The 22,042-nt window shown below is 38.9% G+C and overlaps 1 protein-coding gene across 1 annotated transcript in view; it reads left to right on the top strand.

Moving 5' to 3' along the window:
- The window catches only part of FBN1 (fibrillin 1), a 236,803-nt gene that overhangs the window by 154,592 nt on the left and 60,169 nt on the right, over positions 1–22,042 (top strand). The window contains exons 25-36 of the mRNA XM_032174648.2: positions 1,130–1,357; positions 2,695–2,820; positions 2,947–3,075; positions 3,763–3,888; positions 4,000–4,125; positions 5,739–5,861; positions 7,288–7,413; positions 9,443–9,568; positions 16,785–16,907; positions 17,058–17,180; positions 18,858–18,983; positions 20,722–20,844. Coding sequence (XP_032030539.1) covers positions 1,130–1,357; positions 2,695–2,820; positions 2,947–3,075; positions 3,763–3,888; positions 4,000–4,125; positions 5,739–5,861; positions 7,288–7,413; positions 9,443–9,568; positions 16,785–16,907; positions 17,058–17,180; positions 18,858–18,983; positions 20,722–20,844 — 1,605 coding nt within the window. The remainder of the gene's footprint in view (positions 1–1,129; positions 1,358–2,694; positions 2,821–2,946; positions 3,076–3,762; positions 3,889–3,999; positions 4,126–5,738; positions 5,862–7,287; positions 7,414–9,442; positions 9,569–16,784; positions 16,908–17,057; positions 17,181–18,857; positions 18,984–20,721; positions 20,845–22,042) is intronic.

The following is a 22,042-nucleotide window of genomic DNA, read 5'->3' as shown; positions in this document are numbered from 1 at the left end:
ATGTCAGTTAATGCTGTTCTGAGTCTTTGTTTGTTTGTTTAGGTGGAATCAGTATTTAATGAGAATCTTCTTCTAGGTTCTTCAATTGAAAGATGCTTCAGTGTTTAATTTAGGATTCATTGTAAAATAATTTATCTTAATATGGGCAGTCTGAATATAAAGCTGCACAGAATACTTCAAAAACTTTCTAACGTTAGAGGAAACCCAGGGAGTTAGATAAATTTTTAATGACCCCATTGTGAAGGAGAAAGAGAAGGAAGATATGTCTTACGTTTCAATTACACTTCATTATTTTCAGATGCATAATCTCATTTGGGCTTCACAGAACCTTCTGACAGATGAGTGCAACATCCTATAACAGATGTGGAAATTCAGGTTTAGGATAATTTACTGAAGACAATCCACTGAGTTACGGAAGGGGACCAAAATCCAGCTCTTCTGACCTCTGCTCTGCTAGGCTTTCTGCTCTTCTTCATAATGCCATGAATTTGGGTTTGGGGCTAGAGGTATCCCACATGTACCTTGAAGAACGTGCCCATAAGCATGTGTTTAGGTGAAAGGAATATTTGAGAAGAAAAGTGAATGGCTTTTATTTGCATTTTTCTCTTTAATCTCAAGTAAGTCAGTCCTCTTTCCAGAGTTCACCATTCCATCTTTCCAAAAATGAAGTGGATCTGAGGAAAAGGTGATTGCACTAGGGCACACGCGCTCCAACAATAAAGAGTACAGTTGGCTTTTAGCTGTGGAGGACATACCAAGACATCATGGCATGCACGCGTCCATGATAGATATTTCTGTACAGGAGAAAACTTCTCCCGAAAGAGCACTGTGGGATCTTTCAGAATACTATTCCTTATGTAGAATTATCAGACATTGGAAGGGAACTTTTCAGAAATAGGAGGTGCAAACACAGGCTGACAAAGAGAGTCTTTATTAGGCAAGGATACTTACCCCAGAGCCTGGGGTGTTTTTTTTTTTTTTTTTTTTTTTTCAGGCGTAAAACTAATTCCAGTCAATAAGTATACAGCAAATTATTACATGTGCAGTATTTTGCCTAACAGAGTGTTGGCAGTTTGGGGCAGTGGAAGCCGTGTGGCTCTATTTAACCTCCTTTGATTCCCTCTGACAGATATCCGCCTGGAAACCTGCTTCCTGAGGTATGAGGACGAGGAGTGCACCCTGCCTATTGCTGGCCGCCACCGCATGGACACCTGCTGCTGCTCTGTCGGGGCAGCCTGGGGTACTGAGGAATGTGAGGAGTGTCCCATGAGAAATACTCCTGAGTACGAGGAGCTGTGTCCCAGAGGACCCGGATTTGCCACAAAAGAAATTACAAATGGAAAGCCTTTCTTCAAAGGTACCATGTTATGTTTTCCATGGCCAATTGCCTTCCTTTTTAGACCAATAGGATGCATTTTCATGATCTCAGCACTCTGCTTGATCATCCCAGCATGGAATTTTTGCTTTCTGAATTATATAATTATCTTTGTTTAGAAAAGTATGAACTTTTTTTTTTTTTAAACTGTTTGGTCCAAGAAGTCCTGGGGGTTAAAATTGTTCTGTATGGAGAGATAGTTTCTAGATGGCCCTCTTAAATGTCGGTTACGTAAATTCAAAGGAACTTTAATTTTGCTTCCAAAGGCTATGGTAATTCATTGCTGAAGAAGGACTTGGTGTTCTGGAGATTTAATCTCCCAGTTCTGTCTCACATGTAGAAATGAACTTGCATATTTCTTGAGTATTTGGTCTTGTTTTGGAAAAAGGCCCCGTAGTGGAAAACTCAGGTCACATGTTACATGTATGCAGAGTCTCCCCAGTGTACAAGAAGCTCTTTAAATTATATTAATGAGATCTTGAGCTGGATACGGTGGTTCATGCCTATAATCCTAGCACTTTGGGAGGCCAAGGTGGGCAGATTACTTGAGTCCAGGAGTCTAAGACCAGCCTGGGCAACATGGTGAAACCCTGTGTCTACCAAAAAAAAAAAAAAATAGCTACACATGGTGGTGCACACCTGTAATCCCAGCTACTCAGGTGGCTGAGGCACAAGAATTGCTTGAGTCTGGGAGGCAGAGGTTGCAGTGAGCCGAGCACACCACTGCACTCCAGCCTGGGCAACAGAGCAGATCCTGTCTCAAAATAAAGAAAGAAATCTTAAGGTATATAACATTGAGACAATATTTTAAAATTGTACAAATTATTTGCAAATAATTTAAATTATAAATTATATCTGAAATTGTTATATTTTTGGCATATCCAAAACAGCACCAAACAGGATTAAGTGAATATCTCATTCTGCTACACAGTCAATTGATAGCTATAGGATAATATATTCTAATAGTGTTCTATGTGCTTTAAATGTAGAGACTAGTGGTTTAGAATATATTATCTATTCATTCAGCAAGTAGTGGTTAAATATTCACCATGTGTCAGGCAGTGTGCTGGGCCCTAGAAGTCTGAATAGACACATTCTTTGCTTCTTTAACAATGCTTTATAAAATGTAGAAATTTGAAAGGCTAGAACTGTTTACAAAGTCATATGTCTCATGAATCATCACACTTTCTTTGAAATGTGTACTGTCAAGACCTTAAATCAAGAACTTCCAGCCTTCCTGATTTAAAATGGTGGGCACTGAGACCTCCTGACTGCTTGCTCATAAACTTATTTTGCCCCACATTTTCTTATTCTTGAAGATATCAATGAGTGCAAGATGATACCCAGCCTCTGCACCCACGGCAAGTGCAGAAACACCATCGGCAGCTTTAAGTGCAGGTGTGACAGCGGCTTTGCTCTTGATTCCGAAGAAAGGAACTGCACAGGTCAGTGAATGAACCTCAAGGGCCAGGAGAGGGGACGTCCTTTAAAACTCTTTATCTTTAACATATTGCCACAAGAATTAAGGCTGTCCTGAGACTCATTTGCTGCCACTTGCTGTTTTTGTGCAGACATTGACGAATGCCGCATATCTCCTGACCTCTGTGGCAGAGGCCAGTGTGTGAACACCCCTGGGGACTTTGAATGCAAGTGTGATGAAGGCTATGAAAGTGGATTCATGATGATGAAGAACTGCATGGGTAAGTTTGGGATCATTTGATCAACACAGAAAGAGAAGGATTCCATGAAGCTTTGATGGCTCATAGCCTATGTCCCAGGTTCTTCCTGCTGCCCCAGTGCACCAGGCTCCAGACCAGTGAAGTTAGGAATCGGTCTGCAACAGAGGGAGACTGAGGTAGTAAGAATGAGGGAATTCATGCTGTGGGTTTGTGGGTGATGGCGGAGGCCAGTTGTGGGTCCTTGAGGAGTGAGTTTAACACCTGAAATGGATACCCAGGGAGAAGCAAGGACAATTGAAACAGAAGCTGTAGTAGAGGTCCCTTTCCAAGATGTCTGTCCAACACTTCTAGAAAAGCCGCTTGATAAACTGGTTGCTTTAGGTCTGGTTTCCTAGAAACAAAGTTCGAAATGGAGATTCTTGCAAAAGTGGTATTTCTTTCTGTGAGCAAGTTCTCTCAGAAGGTACTTGTCAGGAAGTTAAGGAAAGCAGGGTAGTGCAGGAGAAGAAAATAAACCAAGAGTTTGGCTGCATTTTGGTTTTAGTCTGATCCTGCAGGGAGCTCTGGTGTATGAATAACACCAGAGAGTTGTCCCACCTTGAGACAAGGAGGTCAATATGGACATCCAGCAATGGGCAGGGGAGGAGTGCTTGGTCTGGTAGAGGAGATGAGGCCCCCATCTTTAACATGGTCATTTCCATTTTGCAGATATTGATGAGTGTCAGAGAGATCCTCTCCTATGCCGAGGTGGTGTTTGCCATAACACAGAGGGAAGTTACCGCTGTGAATGCCCGCCTGGCCATCAGCTGTCCCCCAACATCTCCGCATGTATCGGTAAGGAGGAAGACTTCCACACCGTTTACTTGTGTTCAGTTGTTTGAACAACATCACTGCCAGAGTCGGAAGCTTATGTTTGGGTGTTTGTTCTTCTTATTTTCCCAACAGACATCAATGAGTGTGAGCTGAGTGCACACCTGTGCCCCAATGGCCGCTGCGTGAACCTCATAGGGAAGTATCAGTGTGCTTGCAACCCTGGCTACCATTCAACTCCCGATAGGCTATTTTGTGTTGGTAAGTTCTTTATTTTATTTCATTTTATTTTATTTTATTTTATTTTATTTTATTTTATTTTATTTTATTTTTTATTTTATTTTATTTTATTTTATTTTATTTTATTTTATTTTATTTCATCTCTCCCTAAAACACTCCATGTACTCTGAGTTTTGTTTTCATCACTACTTTTACTTATCTTTCTTGTTTCCCTGCAATATTCTTTTTATAGTGGCTCACGATCTTTGGATCTCATCTCCATTGTCTGTTTACAGAGCCAGTTAAATGAAGGACATAGGATGTTTTAGCTCTCATAAGCATAATTTGACCCACGCCGTTTGGATAGGGAGCAGTAGCAGCATGTGCTTTGTCTACACACATGCATACCAATGCACATTAACAAATGGTAACTAACCACCTGAAATAAACTAAACACAGTGAGTGCTGTGGAAAAGACCAAAAAGCTGAGGTGAAATCTCTGCCCTTATGTGGTTTAGATCAGCTGAAAGACTTCAAAAAATAACTATTGGAAAGAAGACCATGGAATGTTCATATCTTACGCTGCAGTTGAGGCTATGTCTGGCACTCCTTAAAGATGGGTTTTTGTGGGACAAGAATTTTGCTTTGTGGTCAGCCCTCTGTAGGTTTAGTCGTGCTGTGAAGAGTGGCACAGACAGTCCTGTGGCTTTATTGTGCCCCGAGTCAAAGTGAAACTTTGTAGAAACTGCCAGTTTTTGCCTGGTTTGGGGTGTACACCATGTGGAACTGCCAAGTCTCACATGGTTTCCACCCAAAACCATAAATCAGCCCAAAGTTTTCTGAAACATGGCCCAGGACAACTCAGAACTTCAACTCAGGTTATTGAAAAAGATTGGAACCTCAGCCAATCAAACTGAATTTCAAGTTTATAAGTGAATCTGTGGCCAAGAGAATTTCATCCACGTGCCTATTATCATAACTGAGATGTGTTCTCCTAGCACCCAATACTTCTCCTGCATTGCAAATGGCACATCATGCATGGTGCAATTAATTGTTCATCTGTCTCCTGGTCGCAGTGTAATCATTTTGAAGGCATGGATTGTGTCTGTCCCATTCACTATTAGATTCTCATCTCTAGCACATAGTAGGTATGTCATTAACGTTTGTTGAAGTAATCAAACGGTGACTGCCAATTGCCCTAGAATGCTTTTTCCCCTTTATTTGACCTATGCCTGGAAACTTTAAAAAATGTGCCACGCTCATAAACACAGAGGGAGGTGTGTTAGCCCATTTTTGTGATACTGTAACAGAATACCTGAAACTGGGTGATTTATAATGAACAGAAATTATTAGTTCACAGTTCTGGAGGGTGGGAAATCCAATATCAAGATACCAGGATTTTGCATGGTCCTTCTTCCTACATTATCCCATTGAAGAAAACACGAGGGTGAAAGAGAGCAAGAGGGAGCTGAACTTGCTCTTTTATAACAGCACCGATCCCACCATGAGGGTAGAGCCCTCATAGGATGATTACCTCTTTTAAAGGCCCTGCCTCTTAAATAGTGTTACAATGGCAGTTAAATTTCAACATGAGTATTGGAGGGGACAGACATCCAAACCATATCAGAAGGTGATATTATTTTCATTTCTCTTAGACATTGATGAATGCAGCATAATGAATGGTGGTTGTGAAACCTTCTGCACAAACTCTGAAGGCAGCTATGAATGTAGCTGTCAGCCGGGATTTGCACTAATGCCTGACCAGAGATCATGCACCGGTGAGTAGGTTCTAGCCTTATGTTGAATCTCTCAGTAGGTTCCTAAGTAAAGTAGTTTAGGGCCCAGGCTTTGGAGTCAAGCAGGCTTGAGTCCAAACCCTTGTTTGTCGTATATTTTAACTGTATCCTTGATCAAGATACCTATTATTAGAATCCTCATCTATTAAATGAAGTTCAAATTGCCTGCATAAAACAGTATTTACAGAGCTTACCATAGTACCTGGCACATAATAAATGGAATATAAAATACATTTTCCTTCATTGACCAGACTTTTGAAGAGTTTGATGTTTTGGCCTAATTCGGTGCAACTCCAGGTTTATTCCTTGAACCATCGGCAACAGCATCACCTGAGAACTTGTTAAAGAATGTAAACTCTCAGGCCCCATTCCAGATCTACCGTATCAGAAACTACTGGGGTAGATCCCAGGAATTTGTTTTCACAAGCTCTCCAGATGATTTGGATGCATGCTGAAGTTTGAGAACCAGTGGTCTAATTTACACTTCCTTTTGTGGCTGCGAGAGCTGTGAGCCAGGTAGAGGTGAGAAACAAAGTGGGTAATAACATAGGCCTTGATTTTGGCGTGGCTTAAGAAGAGAATTTGGATTTTGGAGCCAAAATTATTTTACTGACCTAGAAAAATGTCCCTTAAAAAATCTAGATATAAATTTGGCTACAAAAATTGTTGAAAATAAGGCCAGGCATGGTGACTTATGCCTGTAATCCCAGCACTTTGGGAGGCTGAGGCAGGCAGATCACCTGAGGTCAGGAGTTCAAGACCAGCCTGACCAACATGGTGAAACCCCATTTCTACCAAAAATACAAAATTAATTGGGCGTGGTGGCACATGCCTGTAATCCCAGCTACTTGGGAGGCTGAAGCAGGAGAATCGCTTGAACCTGGGAGGTGGTGGTTGCAGTGAGCTAAGATCGTGCCATTGCATTCCAGCCTGGTGACAGAGTGAGACTCTGTCTCAAAAAAAAAAAAAAAAAAAATTGTTGAAAGTAAATATTATTACTAAGAACATCTAAGTAGATATGGTTATTTCAAGTAATTCTTACCTTAAAATATTGCTAAAACAGTTGATAGAATTCAGGCATTTATAATTTGACAATAGGGAAAATAAGATTTATAATAGTTTTTGAATGATAAATTAAATGAAAGAAAGATTTTAAATAAATAATAGACTTTTAATCAGGTGTGGACTTTGCCCTTGAGCAGTATATTATAAATATTGAAAAATATTTTTTCCTTTTTTACCAAGGATAACCCAATGGGCTAGTTTATGCAAAGCTTCATTTGGATTTGAGAGTTAATAGTCTTATACTAGTAGGCTAAGTTTATTTGACTTTGGTCAGTTAATGTTTTCTCACTGAACAGTGGAACCAATATCAACAACCTGTGGTTGTTGGTTTTATTCTTTGCAGACATCGATGAGTGTGAAGATAATCCCAATATCTGTGATGGTGGTCAGTGCACAAATATCCCTGGAGAGTACAGGTGCTTGTGTTATGATGGATTCATGGCATCTGAAGACATGAAGACTTGTGTAGGTAAGCAAAGAAGACAGAATTTTTCATCTTGTCTTGTTAGTCATAAGCACTGTTAAATGACGTAAAGTTAGTTTGGGTCACTGATAGAAAGATTCCATAGGAAAAGGAAGGATTTTTAGGGGCACAATACTCATATTTTAACCAGCATTCCAAAGAGAGCGTTCTTGTGGCTATTAAATGGTACTCTTGTCAGATATGTTATGTGGACTCACTGACCATTCGTCAACTCCAGATGGACATTTCTTTTATGCCTATCCATTACTTTTGTCCACTTAACCCTCCTTCTGCTTTGACTATCGTGTAGGCTTTTTAAATCCTTGACTAAAGGCAAACAAAATTTACTTCTGACAAGAATGCAGTAAACTTTAGAACTGATCTCTTTGTATAGTTTCTATTGTTATGCCTTCAAATTTGATAAACTTTTCTTCTACGATCTCTAATCTGCCTTTCCTCACATACAGTGTATTTTTCATCTCAGATGTTGTAGTTTTCACCTCTAAAAGTTCGACTTGGGTATTTTTTCATATATTCTGTGTCTCTGCATAAGTTCAATCATTCCTCTGGCTGTTTGAACACATGGAATACAGTTAAAATAACTTTTAGTGTCTTTGTCTCCTAACTCTATCATCTGCGTTATTTCTGGGTCATTTGAATAAATTGACTTTCTTCCTTATTTTGGGTCATATTTTCCTGCTGCATTGAGTGACTGGCAATTTTTGATTGGATGCCAGATATTGTAAATTTTGCCTTACTGAGTGCTGGATATTTTTGTATTCCTATAAATATTTTTGAACTTTGTTCTGAGGTATAAATTACTTGGAAACACATAGATCCCTTTCAAAGTCTTGCCTTTAAGCTTTTAAGCTACACTTAGTCTAGGGGTAATTTTGCTCTGTTAGTGAGGTAAGACCCTTCTGGATATTCTACCTGATTCCCTGTGAATTATGAGGTTTTCCAGGCTGGCTGGTGGGAACAGACACAATCCCAGACCCCCTGTGAACTTTGAGGATTGTTCCCTCTCATTTTCTTGGGTAGTGCTTTCCCCAGCCTTGAGTAGTTTGTTTCCTTATATGAATGTGCTGGTCACTACTCATCTGAATACTTGCAGAAGACTCTCGGCAGATCTCTGGCGTTGCTTTCTTCTGTGTAGCTCTCTCCTGTCCTTTACTCTGCCCTATGAACCCTAACTACCTCAGCCTTCCAGGATGCCCAGATTCATCTCCTCAACTCAGGGACAGTGCCTGGCTCCATCTGGTACCTCCTCCTTATGCCATGGAGTTAAAACTCTCCTATTCAGTAATCTGCGGCAATTGTAGGATTCACCTAGTTTTTCTTTCTCTAAGGGATCACTGTCTTTTGTTGTCTTATGTCCAATGTCTAGAAAACCATTTTTTAAGGTATCTATTGCCCATTTTTTTGGTTGTTTCATCTGAGAATGTAATTTTAATTCCTGTTATTCTATCTTGGCCAGAAGCAAGAGTCTAGTATTGATTATATTTACATTTTTATCACATTTATCTTCTGAAAGCCTTTACTGAAAATTTTTGAAGTCCTAGAATTAAAATAAATGTCATAAAAATGAATAATTTTTAATTTGGAAAAGAAGTGAAGTCTTTAACTACTTACACTAAGACAACCAGTTCATCTATCCTTTCTTTCAAAATATGAAAACTAAATTGTTAGCATCATGCAGACTGAATTAAACTTTTCATCCTGCAACAGAGTGTGCTGTTCTAAAAAGTTTTCTAGACTGTCACATAAACGAGCTCTAAACTCAGCATGGAGCCCATCTGTTTATTGGATTACCTGGCCTGCTGCTTATGGGCCAGATGAAAGCCAGTCTGAATAATGAGCTTGCAATGTAAAGAATGAAGAGCAAATGTAAATTGGCCTCTAAAATTTAACATTGTTTTTCTGAGCGAAAGCATTTTACCTTTTCTAATTTATTTGTCATAGTTATTATGTCTCGGGGGAAAGTATTCAATGATATCAAATAGCTACATGTATTAATAATATCTATGTTTTACAGATGTCAATGAGTGTGACCTGAATCCAAATATCTGCCTAAGTGGGACCTGTGAAAACACGAAAGGCTCATTTATCTGCCACTGTGATATGGGCTACTCTGGCAAAAAAGGAAAAACTGGCTGTACAGGTGTGTTTGTTCAAGTAGAACAATAAAATATTAAGTAGTTAAGAGATCGGTATCATAATTATAGACTGATACATGTTTTAAAACTCATATGTTTTAACTACATTATAAAGCATTTTGCATAACATTTTTCATTAATTTAGCTTCCACTTCTTTGAGATTTGTCATCGTTTATATTAGATCCAAGTTGAAGGTTTTTTTCTTGACCTGTGGGGGAAAAAAGGTGTATTGAATAAATTAACACCGTAAATAGCACATTTTTAAGAGGTTAAAAATCACTCATAGGTGGGAATTGAACAGTGAGAACTCATGGACACAGGAAGGGGAACATCACACTCCGGGGACTGTTGTGGGGTGGGGGGAGGGGGGAGGGACAGCATTAGGAGATACACCTAATGCTAAATGACGAGTTAATGGGTGCAGGAAATCAACATGGCACATGGATACATATGTAACAAACCTGCACATTGTGCACATGTACCCTAAAACCTAAAGTATAATAAAAAAAAAAATCACATTTTCATATCAAATTAGTGAACATGCTAATTACCAAATATTCATGGCCCTTTACTGAAGCAAGGCTTTTCCAATAACCTCCTTTGCCAACACTTCATTTAAGGTTTATAACTGGAACTGCTCTTTAAAGGAACACATCCTACAATTCATATATTTCATCAATTCTCACTAGTCTTCCAGTGCCTTAAATAGGAGCACTTTTGATGTATTAAGTCATGTTAGTCCAAATAAGTCTTTATTCATGGGACTTAGCAAATCTTATGAAGTGATAATGGAAGCATTTGCAGTGTTGTTTGTCTATTACCAATAGCACATGAGAAAATGTTTTGACAAAATTTGTAGGAGACTATCCTATTAAATGCCAAATGGAAGAAGTTACTCTGTGGTAATGACATTGTGTTTAGTTTATAAGTGTTTAGTTGGTATTTTCAAATATGAGGCAATGACATTAAGTCCATGGAATGATATAATAAAGTTTTACTCTAGTTACTTATATTAATTTGACAGATTATGGCATATAACATAATTTAAAACATAATGGAAACCATGGTGAGCTTGAATTAGGTAACTGAATAATTTCTTAATAAATAACAGTCTTTAATTCCAAAAACCAGTTTGGCAAGCTCTTATGACTTAAAACAAACATTAAAATATTTGCAGATTGGCAATGTGGCAAATGTGCAGATCCTCCTCTTAATTATATCAGCATATTTCAAGAAAACACCAAAATATATTTGTTATTGTTTCAAACTGGCCAATAATGCTATTTCAAATTTATTGATATGTAGGATAAGGGCAATAATATTATTGTTGGTTCAAAAATAACAGATGCTAGCCAAATTATGAGAAGAAGCATGAAGCTGGAATGTTTTCATTTTCACTATGCTACTCCTTACATGAAGCCTGGCTAGGGGTCCATTCTGATAAATGGCACAGTGTTTAAACTCTCAACTCCGCATATGGCCTCTCAGTACAAATGGTGCCTAGCTTTGTATGTCTATGGTTCAAGCTTTATTTTTAGCTTCCAGTATAAATATAGGACTTGGTAAGGGATGATGGTCTGGCAGTAGTGAAAAGAAAGGTAAGATAGTTCTGTATTATGTTTTAACTAATAGAGGATAATACCACTGTTTTGCTAAGCTGAGCACGTTGAAATTCAACCCAGAGGCAGTGATGCTTATGAAAGGAGAAGTTAATCTCATGGAACAGCCTTCATTCCCCATAAGAAAGAGGTCTCTAGAGTTCAGTGCTCCAAATTCTAGCTAACTGGGTCATGTGCAGTGGCTGATTATTTGAGGCCTCACCCTGAAGAAAGCTTAAATTTCCATGTTATTTAATATAGCTTTAGGTAAATGAGATATAATGTATACAATGCTGCTGGCGCAGTGCTGGTCAATAAATAAAAGCTATTGTCAAATTAAATGAAACAGACACCGTGTCTAGAGACCATTTTAATGAAAGCCATTGCTTCTAGTCTATATCTATTGTCCATTGTTTTGTTGTTTCATTTGAGAATGTAACAGTCTAGCAAAAATTTTATGCTACTGTTTACTGACTCATGCTTGAACTCAGTTTAAAGGAGGAAAATCTTACTCTTTATATTGAAAGGCTTGTTTTTTGTAGTTGAATTTGCACAGATACTAAGAGCATGGTAACAGAGCTGTGCACTACAGTTGCACGAAGTGGCACCAGGTTTACATTAAGAACAGCAGCCTTTGAGTCAATCACATGAACATAGATCTGAAGTCAAAGAAACACTTGATCCTCTTCAAATCTTTTTCATAGATTTGAAGTCAAAGAAACACTTGAGCTCTTCCTCCAGTTTTAAAAATTACAGCCTAGAATGATTTTCCAATTTGCTAAAATCCAGCTGGCACTGTAGGAAGACTTGAGTTTTATGCCCCTTTGATACCAGAGTAACATGGCATGTGATATTCTCATCTGAAGGAGTAGTACCCTGAATTGTGTTCTTAGTAAATCCACTCATTCATGATCTTGAACAAATCACCAGGGTGCTCTGCAGTTACTCAGATGTTCTCCTTGGGTAAGTAACAGCCCTGACCTGTGGAAGGGCATCACATTTGATTGGAAATGGCTTACCCAAACAGTAAGTTTGGTATACTTGAAAACATGTTTTTAAAAATCTGGGGCAAAATGTTCTTTGAATCCCATGTCACTAAGGCTCTTTTAGCTGCTTTTAGATTAAAATTCATGTCATTCACATCTTAGAACACCGTCAGGTTACCTTGGTGATGGCTTTGTTTATAATGTTGCAGGAAACTAATGTAAGTAGAGATAGGTATCTTGCCTAATTGGATAAGCAAGCAGACAAAAGGAATACGTCTACTTATTTATCTATTTATTTATTTAGATAGATTATTGTTTAATGAAAAGAATTATGAGAATATGTATGCTATTTCATGAGGAGAAATTTTGTTTCATGAGAACTAAGAAAAAGACCTCTGGGCTCCATTACAGTTTTGTCTAAATATTTCAGCTCCCTGTCATTACTGAGTATTTCCATTTTAACAAATAACCATGTTTTTTCCCCCAATCACTTTAGCAATGTTCAGAATCCACCCACTGACTTACATTCCCAGCCCACACAGATGCTAAGGGTTTCTTTTTACTCCGTAAGCTTTGTTCAGACCATGGGTATTGCCAAGGGGGAATGTTCCATTTAATGGAGAGAGAATACATTTGCTTGAAACGCAGAACACAGCTATCCTTGGCTTAGGTGGGCTGGATGACAATTTTTCTATGACCCTATGTAAGGCATCTGCTGCTCGTTCTACACAATTAAGGCCCTGCTAGGTGTCATCTTTGATGGGTGGTCCTGGCTTTCACAAGCTAATTTTAAGACCCTACCTCCCATCACGTGCTTACTTAGTTAATGAATAAAGCAAGCATACCATTAAGTGGAATTAAATCAGACTTGTTTTCAGTTAAAACAGCGGGATTTCTGCGTAATGCCATATTGGAAACTAGCTGGTTCCTTTCACAAGGGAAATGTCTCTGGTGGATCTTGGTCCATAGGAGAGAATCATATATTTCAACCACCAACAGTCAGTGAGAATTTGTGTTCATTTCCTTCCAGTTTCTAATCACCGCTAATTTTCCTTCACTGGCTGTCGGCCTGTGAAAACTCCATGGGTGTTCAGTTAATAGTGTTGGCTCAAATTTGGATCCAAATTAAGAAATCCTCACGTTTGGCCTCTCCATTCATGGTAACGCCCTCTTCCTCAATGCCTAATCAAGGAGTTTCTGCAGTGCACAGCTCTGCCAGGTTAGGATCCAGGAGACGGATGCCCAGATGGCAGGGAAGGCAGGTGTTCGTGTGGGTGACACAGCCTATCCCTGCGTGACTGTAAGAGGAGGCCACAGCAGCCCTGGGCACAAGCCCGTACTTGGGTGACAGACTTGCATGGGACGTACCTAGAGCCTGTGAGCAGGGTCAGCTCACACCACACCCTTGCCCTTCAAGAGAACCATGCAAGAGGACCTTTGAGTCTTTGTGACAAAGGTTTGATGGAGTTAAGAAGGTTGCGGTGTCACTTTAAATTTGAATTTCTTTGCTTTTCTTGGCTTATGCTATTCTTAATCTTAAAAAGCAATTTTCTGTTTGCAGCAAACTTGTGCAGGAAAGAGAATATTTTTACAGAAAGAGATATTCTTGGCAAACATGTACTATGTTTCCGTTACGTTATTGAAGAGTGTTCAATACAGCGTTTTTGTTTGCTTGTTTTCCTTATGGCTCACTTTCCCCTTCTGTTTGCTTTTATGATGAATGACCATCCAAGTCTGCCATAGAAACAATTAATGAATGATAGTTGGTGCATGCATGCACACACACCCACATGCAAAAACCTTTTATTTGGAGATGCTTTTATACTTTATGACCACTTGAAGTCTCTCCAATTGTTACATACTGAGAGTGTAAAGCATTGAGATAATAACTTATACAAATACTCACAAAATGGAGAATTGAATATTGACTCCTGAGTTACTCTCTCCTATTACCCAAAAGCCCATGATACACAGCCTCTTGTAAATATAGTTTCTTTTCACTTTGAAAACATTGCCATAAAACTGAAAACACTTTCTTAAATTGTACATTTCTATTAGCATATTACTGATGGTTTTTAAAGGAGACTCTCCGTTAAAAGGAAATGATAATTTTCTTAATTGCAAGATTAAACATGGAAGGTAAAAGCCATATGAAAATGATCATACTCATAAAATAAGAGTACCTTTGGTCATTAGAAAACTGGAAAGAAAAAGATTAGAGAATTACTAGATTAATAGGTTGTGGTCATCTCTGAAAATCATGCTTAGTAGAAGATATTAGTGAGTATTTCTATAAGTCAGTTAATATTCACCAATATTTTGGGAACTCCATAAAGCAAGGCTTAGAATAAAATCCTGATATGACTAAAGAAATGAGCTCAGCTGGGCACAGTGGTTCACGCCTTAATCCCAACACTTTGGGAGGCCAAGGTGGGCGGATCACCTGAGGTTAGGAGTTCAAGACCAGCCTGACCAACATGGTGAAACCCCATCTCTACTAAAAATACAAAAAAAAAAAAACCGGGCGTGGTGGCAGGCACCTGTAATCCCAGCTACTAGGGAGGCTGAGGCAGGAGAATTACTTGAACCCAGGTGGCGGAGGTTGCAGTGAACTCAGATCGCACCATTGCACTCCAGCCTGGGCAACAAGAGCAAAACTCCATCAAAAAAAAAAAAAAAGAAAAGACAGAAAGAAGCTCAGCTAGGCAGCTGTGGCCCAAGGGAAGGAGTGCCAATCACCAGATGGGGAAACTGAGTTTCAGGAGGTCCTGGCTCTGCCCCTCACTGACTGTAGGACCCAACTTCTTTGTCTTCTTCTGAGAAACTGAGGATTGGGAGAATGGAATCACGAGTTCTTTCCACTTAGAAAATTCCTTGATTCTATAACATCTAGAGGCTTTGATACTTATGCAATTGAAGCTTTTTGTGTCCACATAAGATTATTTGTCAAAGATCATGACAAATATAGGAGAGAAATTTATGCAGGACTCCACAAAAATGGTGATTTGTTGCATTACCTCTGAGGGGAGCAATTACCTGAGGCAGAAAGAAGTTTCGACAGCCCTGCTTGGGAGCGTCTGTGCTAGTTCTGCGGGATCTGTTAGGTCAGGTGTGGGAAGACATACATTCTTGAATTCCTGTGCCTACTTAGCACTGTTATCCCTGAATTGGCCTTCCTCCTCATTTCCTTGGAATGTGCCATGTTCAATTATTTAGCTGGTTAAAGCTCCCAGTCACAATCTAAAGCTATGTGTCTCTCTTGACCTGCAGTAATAACTTGATAGGTCCATGTGGCTGCCAAGGTTACACTAAAATCCACCTATACAATGTGTCATGATTGAAAGGACATTCTTCTAAGCATGCTGCTTCATTTTTATGATCATTAGTGATATTATAAAGTTCTTTTGTAGGAGCAATCTGTTCTTATTTCATTTTGTGTTTGCTCTAGAAGTTATGAAGAAGCCAAAGATCCCAGGACCATTTCAGAGCTTCAGATGGAACACTTGGCAAATAGCATGTTTGCAAACACTTTCAAATCATTTAATTGGGCTTCATAAGTAAATAAAAAGGCAAACATGAATTACTTGCCCAGTTTCTTTTTCATGCCACTATTCAAGTGTTCACTGGAAATTCTTGCAGTGTTTTGTATGGAAAAATTGTTCTTCTTGACCTAAGATTGGTGTTAGATATTGGTTTCCATATAGTGTACCATATTTATGAGGTCTTGTTCTTAGTTAATGACAAAGTTGATTATGAGGGTGACCCATTATAGAATGGGCTCGTTTCACAAAATTTTCACGTAGTTCTTTATGTTCTTTTCTGTAACATATTTATGTTAGAGAGTCTATCTTGGCTAAAGTTGACAATAGAATTTTGGAGAATAGAGCATTTTGGAAAATTTGGAGTCTTTTAGTAATGTGACCCTAATCTGGTATTCCTTATATTCTGACAAAATCCCCATTGGATTAACTTGAGTTTTACATGAAATATACAAGAAGGCTTGGCTCTCCAATGTGCTAGGACTCTAAGAAGCTAGGAAAAAGATGGCTTATATACTGTCTTAAGGAACATTTTCTGCAAATGCTTAAATTAGCAATACCTAAAGTAAAGCTTTTGTAGAAATAAAGCATAATTAAATAACAGTGTTTTAAGTTTAAGAATAAAATATATTTTATATATAGAATATAATGCAAAAATTTCCTAATATGCCAACAAGTTTGTATTTTTTGTCTATACAAGATATGAAAATAATGTGCATCATTACTCCATAGTTGACTTACTAAAAATACTAGCAAAAGAAAATATATGACAAGGAGTATTAAAACCACATAAAATTAAGCAACTCATTTTTTATGGTCTTCAGCTATAAAAAGTCACTTTGCAGTGACTGGAAACTTGCATTAAAATATGTAAAATAATTAGAGTTAACAATAGCTAGTACAATCATATTGTTATATCTTTATAATTTGAAATTTAAAGCTGTTTGATATATGTAGACTTTATATATGGATGCAAAACCAATCCATACTATACCATGGGAAGTTTGAAGGCAAGTCAACTTTTGAATATTACTTATTTTAAAAACCAAAAGACATTTGTGCTGAGCCTTTTTCTAAATCACTGCTCATTTTTCCAGACATCAATGAATGTGAAATTGGAGCACACAACTGTGGCAAACATGCTGTATGTACCAATACAGCAGGAAGCTTCAAATGTAGCTGCAGTCCCGGGTGGATTGGAGATGGCATTAAGTGCACTGGTGAGTAGGAAAGTAACAGAGATTGCTTATCAAGGACTACGTAGATTACACATATGAAAATATTAATTATGTAAAATTATTTTAATTTGTGTGTTATTGGTTTTAAATACCACACTTTCTGTTAATAATGATATAACCTTTTTCCATAAGATCTGGACGAATGTTCCAATGGAACCCATATGTGCAGCCAGCATGCAGACTGCAAGAATACCATGGGATCTTACCGCTGTCTGTGCAAGGAAGGATACACAGGCGACGGCTTCACTTGTACGGGTATGTTCACGCGGGAAACAACCGTGTCAACACCAGTCAGAGAAGCAAGGCATTCCACATTTCTCAGGCTAGCAATTCTTTTTTGAAGACTGAGTCAGTTAATAGAAAAGATTCATCATTTGGCACTAGAGCTCTGTGGGAAAAAAAAAAATTTGGAACCAGGTCAATTAGGGAGACCTCAAAAGCTTCTCGATAGATAGATAGATAGATAGATAGATAGATAGATAGATAGATAGATAGATAGATAGATAGATAGATAGATAGATAGATAGATAGATAGATACATAGATAGATAGATAGATAGATAGATAGATAGATAGATAGATAGATAGATAGATGGATGTTTAGGTGCCATTATCACATCATTTACAGTGATCTGTGCTCTAACACAAAATGATACCAAAAAAGTCATACCATTCTCCACCTGAAGTCAGCTAGGCCTTATAATAGTTACAATTGGCATATATATCATTATATAACTGTATATAATGATGTCATTAGTTTAAACAAATCATACTTCCTTTTATATGCCTAGCCTTTATTTTTTTTGCCTATTTCTCACCAACGACTTCCTTTCTGTACCAACACAAGGATAAGCTTGCTGTAGGGAACTATGTAAGGAGAAGGGATTAGATGTTCTAGATTAGAAGAGCAGTATATATTTTTCTCCAACAGGCCATCATCATCTTCATCATCATCAACATTCCATATTCGTATAAGTAAAAATTTCAAACCTGCTATGGAATTCATTCACTTCCAGTTTTGCAATAATATATTAGTGAAATTTTCTTTTTGGCTCTAATTAATAGCCGTAGAATTAACATAAACTGCTATACACATGGAAACATACATGATTAGACTTGTCATTACATAAATTATAAATATACTTACATGTGCATGTATTTACAGACAGCACTTTTTATATCAGAGCTCTGGAGTTAAATAAAATAGTAAGATCCATTGGCCATTAGGTCTCATGGCTGCTCCTATAACTTAAAACATTAATTTATCCTGAGCACTTTGTTCATAAAAAGTCATTTAAGCACAATAGAGGCTAAGGCTCATTAAGTGATTTACCTGGAATTTTTTTTTTTATTCACTGAAAGTTTTATCTCAGATGAAATCATTTTCGCCTAACTTACTGATGTTTTGTCATCAAAAACCTCCCATCATTTTGAGAACATATTCAAATTCCATGTATTAGGCATGTGTGGTTTATGTGTTTGATATTTAAATGCCTGTGATTATTAAGAAAACTAGGTAGAGATTAAGCAGATGGAATTTTTCTTCTCCCCTATGTTTGCCATTCTTTTGCACTTTTGGTGCCCATCTAAGCTAAGCCCGAAACTTGAGAAATAGGCACAAACATGATGTGTCATTTCCTGTCATGGGTGTGCCCTACATGCAGATGACCCTTCTTGAACAGGCCTTAGTTTGCATGATTCCTTCGGCTTATTCATTTTCTATCATTCAGGGTGAATTATCATTCAGGATTCTGAATCAGCCCCATGTAAACTGCATATTCAGTGTTAGCCTTCCAAAAAGAAAAATAAATGACTTTAAATGTGTCAAATTGAAGTTATGCCAAAACATTGCTGCACTGGAAAGTTGTTAGACCTGAGGAATTAGAAAGCCCCTAACCGAGGAAGAGTAACGTGTGTTTCTTTCTGGCTGTAGACCTTGACGAGTGCTCTGAGAACCTGAATCTCTGTGGCAACGGCCAGTGCCTCAATGCCCCAGGAGGATACCGCTGTGAATGCGACATGGGCTTCGTGCCCAGTGCTGACGGGAAAGCCTGTGAAGGTAACTGATGGGGAAGCCACTGGGAGCCTTGCCGGGCTTGATGAGATTAGGTTATTTAAACATTCCTGATGCCTTTTTTTTTTAACTGAGGTGTGTTTTAGCTTCTTTTCTAAGCTGGTCAGTTCAGTTTGTAGAGGGGTTAGGTTTCCAGCTGACCATTTCTCTTGGTGCACAGAAAACCTCAGCTGACTGGCCACAATCTGTACATCCAGCCTTGGCCTCATGGTCTGCAAGGGTATATCCATTGGTCAGTGAGGGTAACCAGGTGTGGTTAAATCAGTGCAACCCATTTATCCCTATGGAGGGGGAAAAGAGCTCAAAGTGCAAGTTCCCTGATAATGTCCTGTTGTGGGATTATCACTAAATATGGAAACACAGGTTTTAACCTCCACTGTATTTGGCTTCTAGAAATAAGAGCTGAGCAAATAGTCTTGTCCATACATAGAATGGTATGTCTCACATTTGCTCTAAATATCCAATATATATGAACATGGGACAGTTCTGCAAATCTGTTCAATAGGGGACCCTTGGGATATTGCCATATGGCATGGTATCGCTCAGCTCTAGGCTCTGTCATTCTGATAATGTTGGTCAGACAGGAAGAGTCCTCCCATTAGGAAACACAAGATTCTTCCCTTTACCCACATTTGTTAAATTTAAGCACATTCTCCTTCACTGAAGAGAAGATTTCAGTAGAAATAAACAAATGATAACGATTGTCAGTAGAAGTTTAAACAAGACCCTGATTAATGTATTAGTTAATAGTTGTTCCTTGTTAACAAGACATGAACTCAAAATCAGTCATTAGCTATGACATGTATACTAATTCCCTCATGTATTTTTATGTAAATACTTTTCTTTGTTATCGAACCGTTGGGTGTTCTTTATACAGTTTATATTAAATATGCGGAGTGTGATATAAAACTCCTTGGAGTCAAGAAACCAGATTATGCTCTTGATCATGTGCCTAATGCCTTGTTTACTTTTGTTACTCCAAATATCCAAGGAAAACAGGTACTGTGCCACCTCTGGTAACACAAATAGTCACAGTGAAAGTTTTGCTTCTCTTATTGCTATGAGGGAAGGTTTTGTTTGTTTGTTTGTTCTTAATATAAATCATGGCTGGCGGAGTGGTCATGGCTATTTAAAGCTAGTCTCAAGCCTGAAAATGTGACTGTGTGTCAACTGCACACGAAGAATGTTAACAGGAGGCAGAGACAGAGGCCTGGAAGAAGCGTGTGGGGTTTTTCAATCTCCATCAACAAAGGCAAACACACGCCATAGGACTGGGGACACTGGAGATTATGCAACTAATTATGACAGTTCCCCGAAAGACATTGTGGCTTGTGAAATTTTAATTCACAACAAAAACAGTGACTACATAGATAGATTAAAAAAAAAAGAAAGAAAGAAACGAATTTACCGTAAGGTGGCTTGCTTGCCTCTTACTTCACAAAAGTGATGTGGACCTACGGGGAACACTACAAATGAGATATGTGTCTATAAAATGCTCAGCCCGGTGCTTGGCATGTAATAGGGACTGAGGAAAAGTAACCTCTCACCTACGAGACTTCCCTGTGCATGACAAATCATCTAAAAGTCTATAGGAGAAGTGCCCAGATTGGTGTTAGGTAGTCTGCATTTTCTTAATATTTACATTAGTTGCCTAATTATATTTGGCAGGTTTTTTTTAGAAAAATATAAGTTAAGTTTTTTGCTTTTTTCTCCCTCCCCCAAGATATTGATGAGTGCTCCCTTCCGAACATCTGTGTCTTTGGAACTTGCCACAACCTGCCTGGCCTGTTCCGCTGTGAGTGTGAGATAGGCTACGAACTGGACAGAAGCGGCGGGAACTGCACAGGTAAGACCTCCACTGGCATCAACGTCGGCTTCCTGGTGTCCCCGGGGGACCCAGCTATTGGAGCCTCCCTGGGACTACACAAGGGCCGTCACAGAAGACAAGAAAAGCAAGGGGGAAGTATTGAGAATCACAGATAGCTTTTCTCAGACCTGGAACTGATTGGAGGTGAGGATCCAAAGGAAAGCGTCTAAGACAATTAAGGAGCAGAGTTTGTAGCCTTGAAATTGAGTTTGTGGCTACAAAGGAATGTTCTAGGGGTGCTCTAGTGGTGTAGCTTCCCAGCCATTTCCTTTTCTACTTGGGTACATTTTCGGAGAGTTTCCTTTTGGAGGCCATGCCCTGGGATCATGGGTTTTCTCGTTGTACTTTGTTGTTGCAATACCCATCCCACTCCTTCCTACCCCTGCCCTGCCCGTGGTCACCAGAGTACTGGGTACACGGAGCTCAGCCACCTATCTCTAGTGTATAAATCATTTTCTTGTTGAGCCAAGGACTCTCGGGGAACATTAGAAAAAGCTTAGAAAAACTACGGGCACCCAGCAGACTGCCACTCGCTTCTCTTTGGCACTAAGACTTTGAACGCCATTTGCATTTCCCCTTCCTAATTCACCCCTCTGTTCAAGGATACTGAAGAAACAACTTATGTTCTGTATAAGTTCAAATTTCAGGAAAAAATCTGGTATTTTCAACCACCTAAACAAACCATGACTCAGGGGCTCTCCAGATCATGACCACCACCACACTGCAAATGCCCTGGATGGAGTATTCCTCTCCAGCCACACATTCTTCCCCTGGTTTTCCTTAAAGCTATTATGAGACCAGGCTGGGTCTCTTGCATGCCTCAGGAAGTCCCCTCTCCATGGCCTGTACCCTCTCCTGCGTGCCCCAGATCACTGTCAACATCATTCTGTCTAATCTCATTTCTGTTACCCTGGCCCTGTCCGTCCAAATTCACATGCAATTTGAACAAAAAAATCATCTGCAGCGCAACCCGCAGGAGGGTTGCCAGATCCAGGGGGAGGACCAAGGTGAAGGTGTCGTCCCTCTTTTCCAGTGCCTTCTCATAGAAGCCGTTTGTCTATTCTTGAGTATTTCATGAGTGTTCAAAACAGACAAAAGGAATTGTACAGAGTGGAATTTGCCAAAACCCATGTTCTAAATATCTGGAATTCTGTACATATTTTTGGAATAGAAACTG

The sequence above is a fragment of the Hylobates moloch genome, unplaced genomic scaffold (genome assembly GCF_009828535.3).
Source record: "Hylobates moloch isolate HMO894 unplaced genomic scaffold, HMol_V3 SCAFFOLD_14, whole genome shotgun sequence".
Taxonomy (NCBI): domain Eukaryota; kingdom Metazoa; phylum Chordata; class Mammalia; order Primates; family Hylobatidae; genus Hylobates; species Hylobates moloch.
This window is presented reverse-complemented; position numbering and strand designations above follow the sequence as displayed.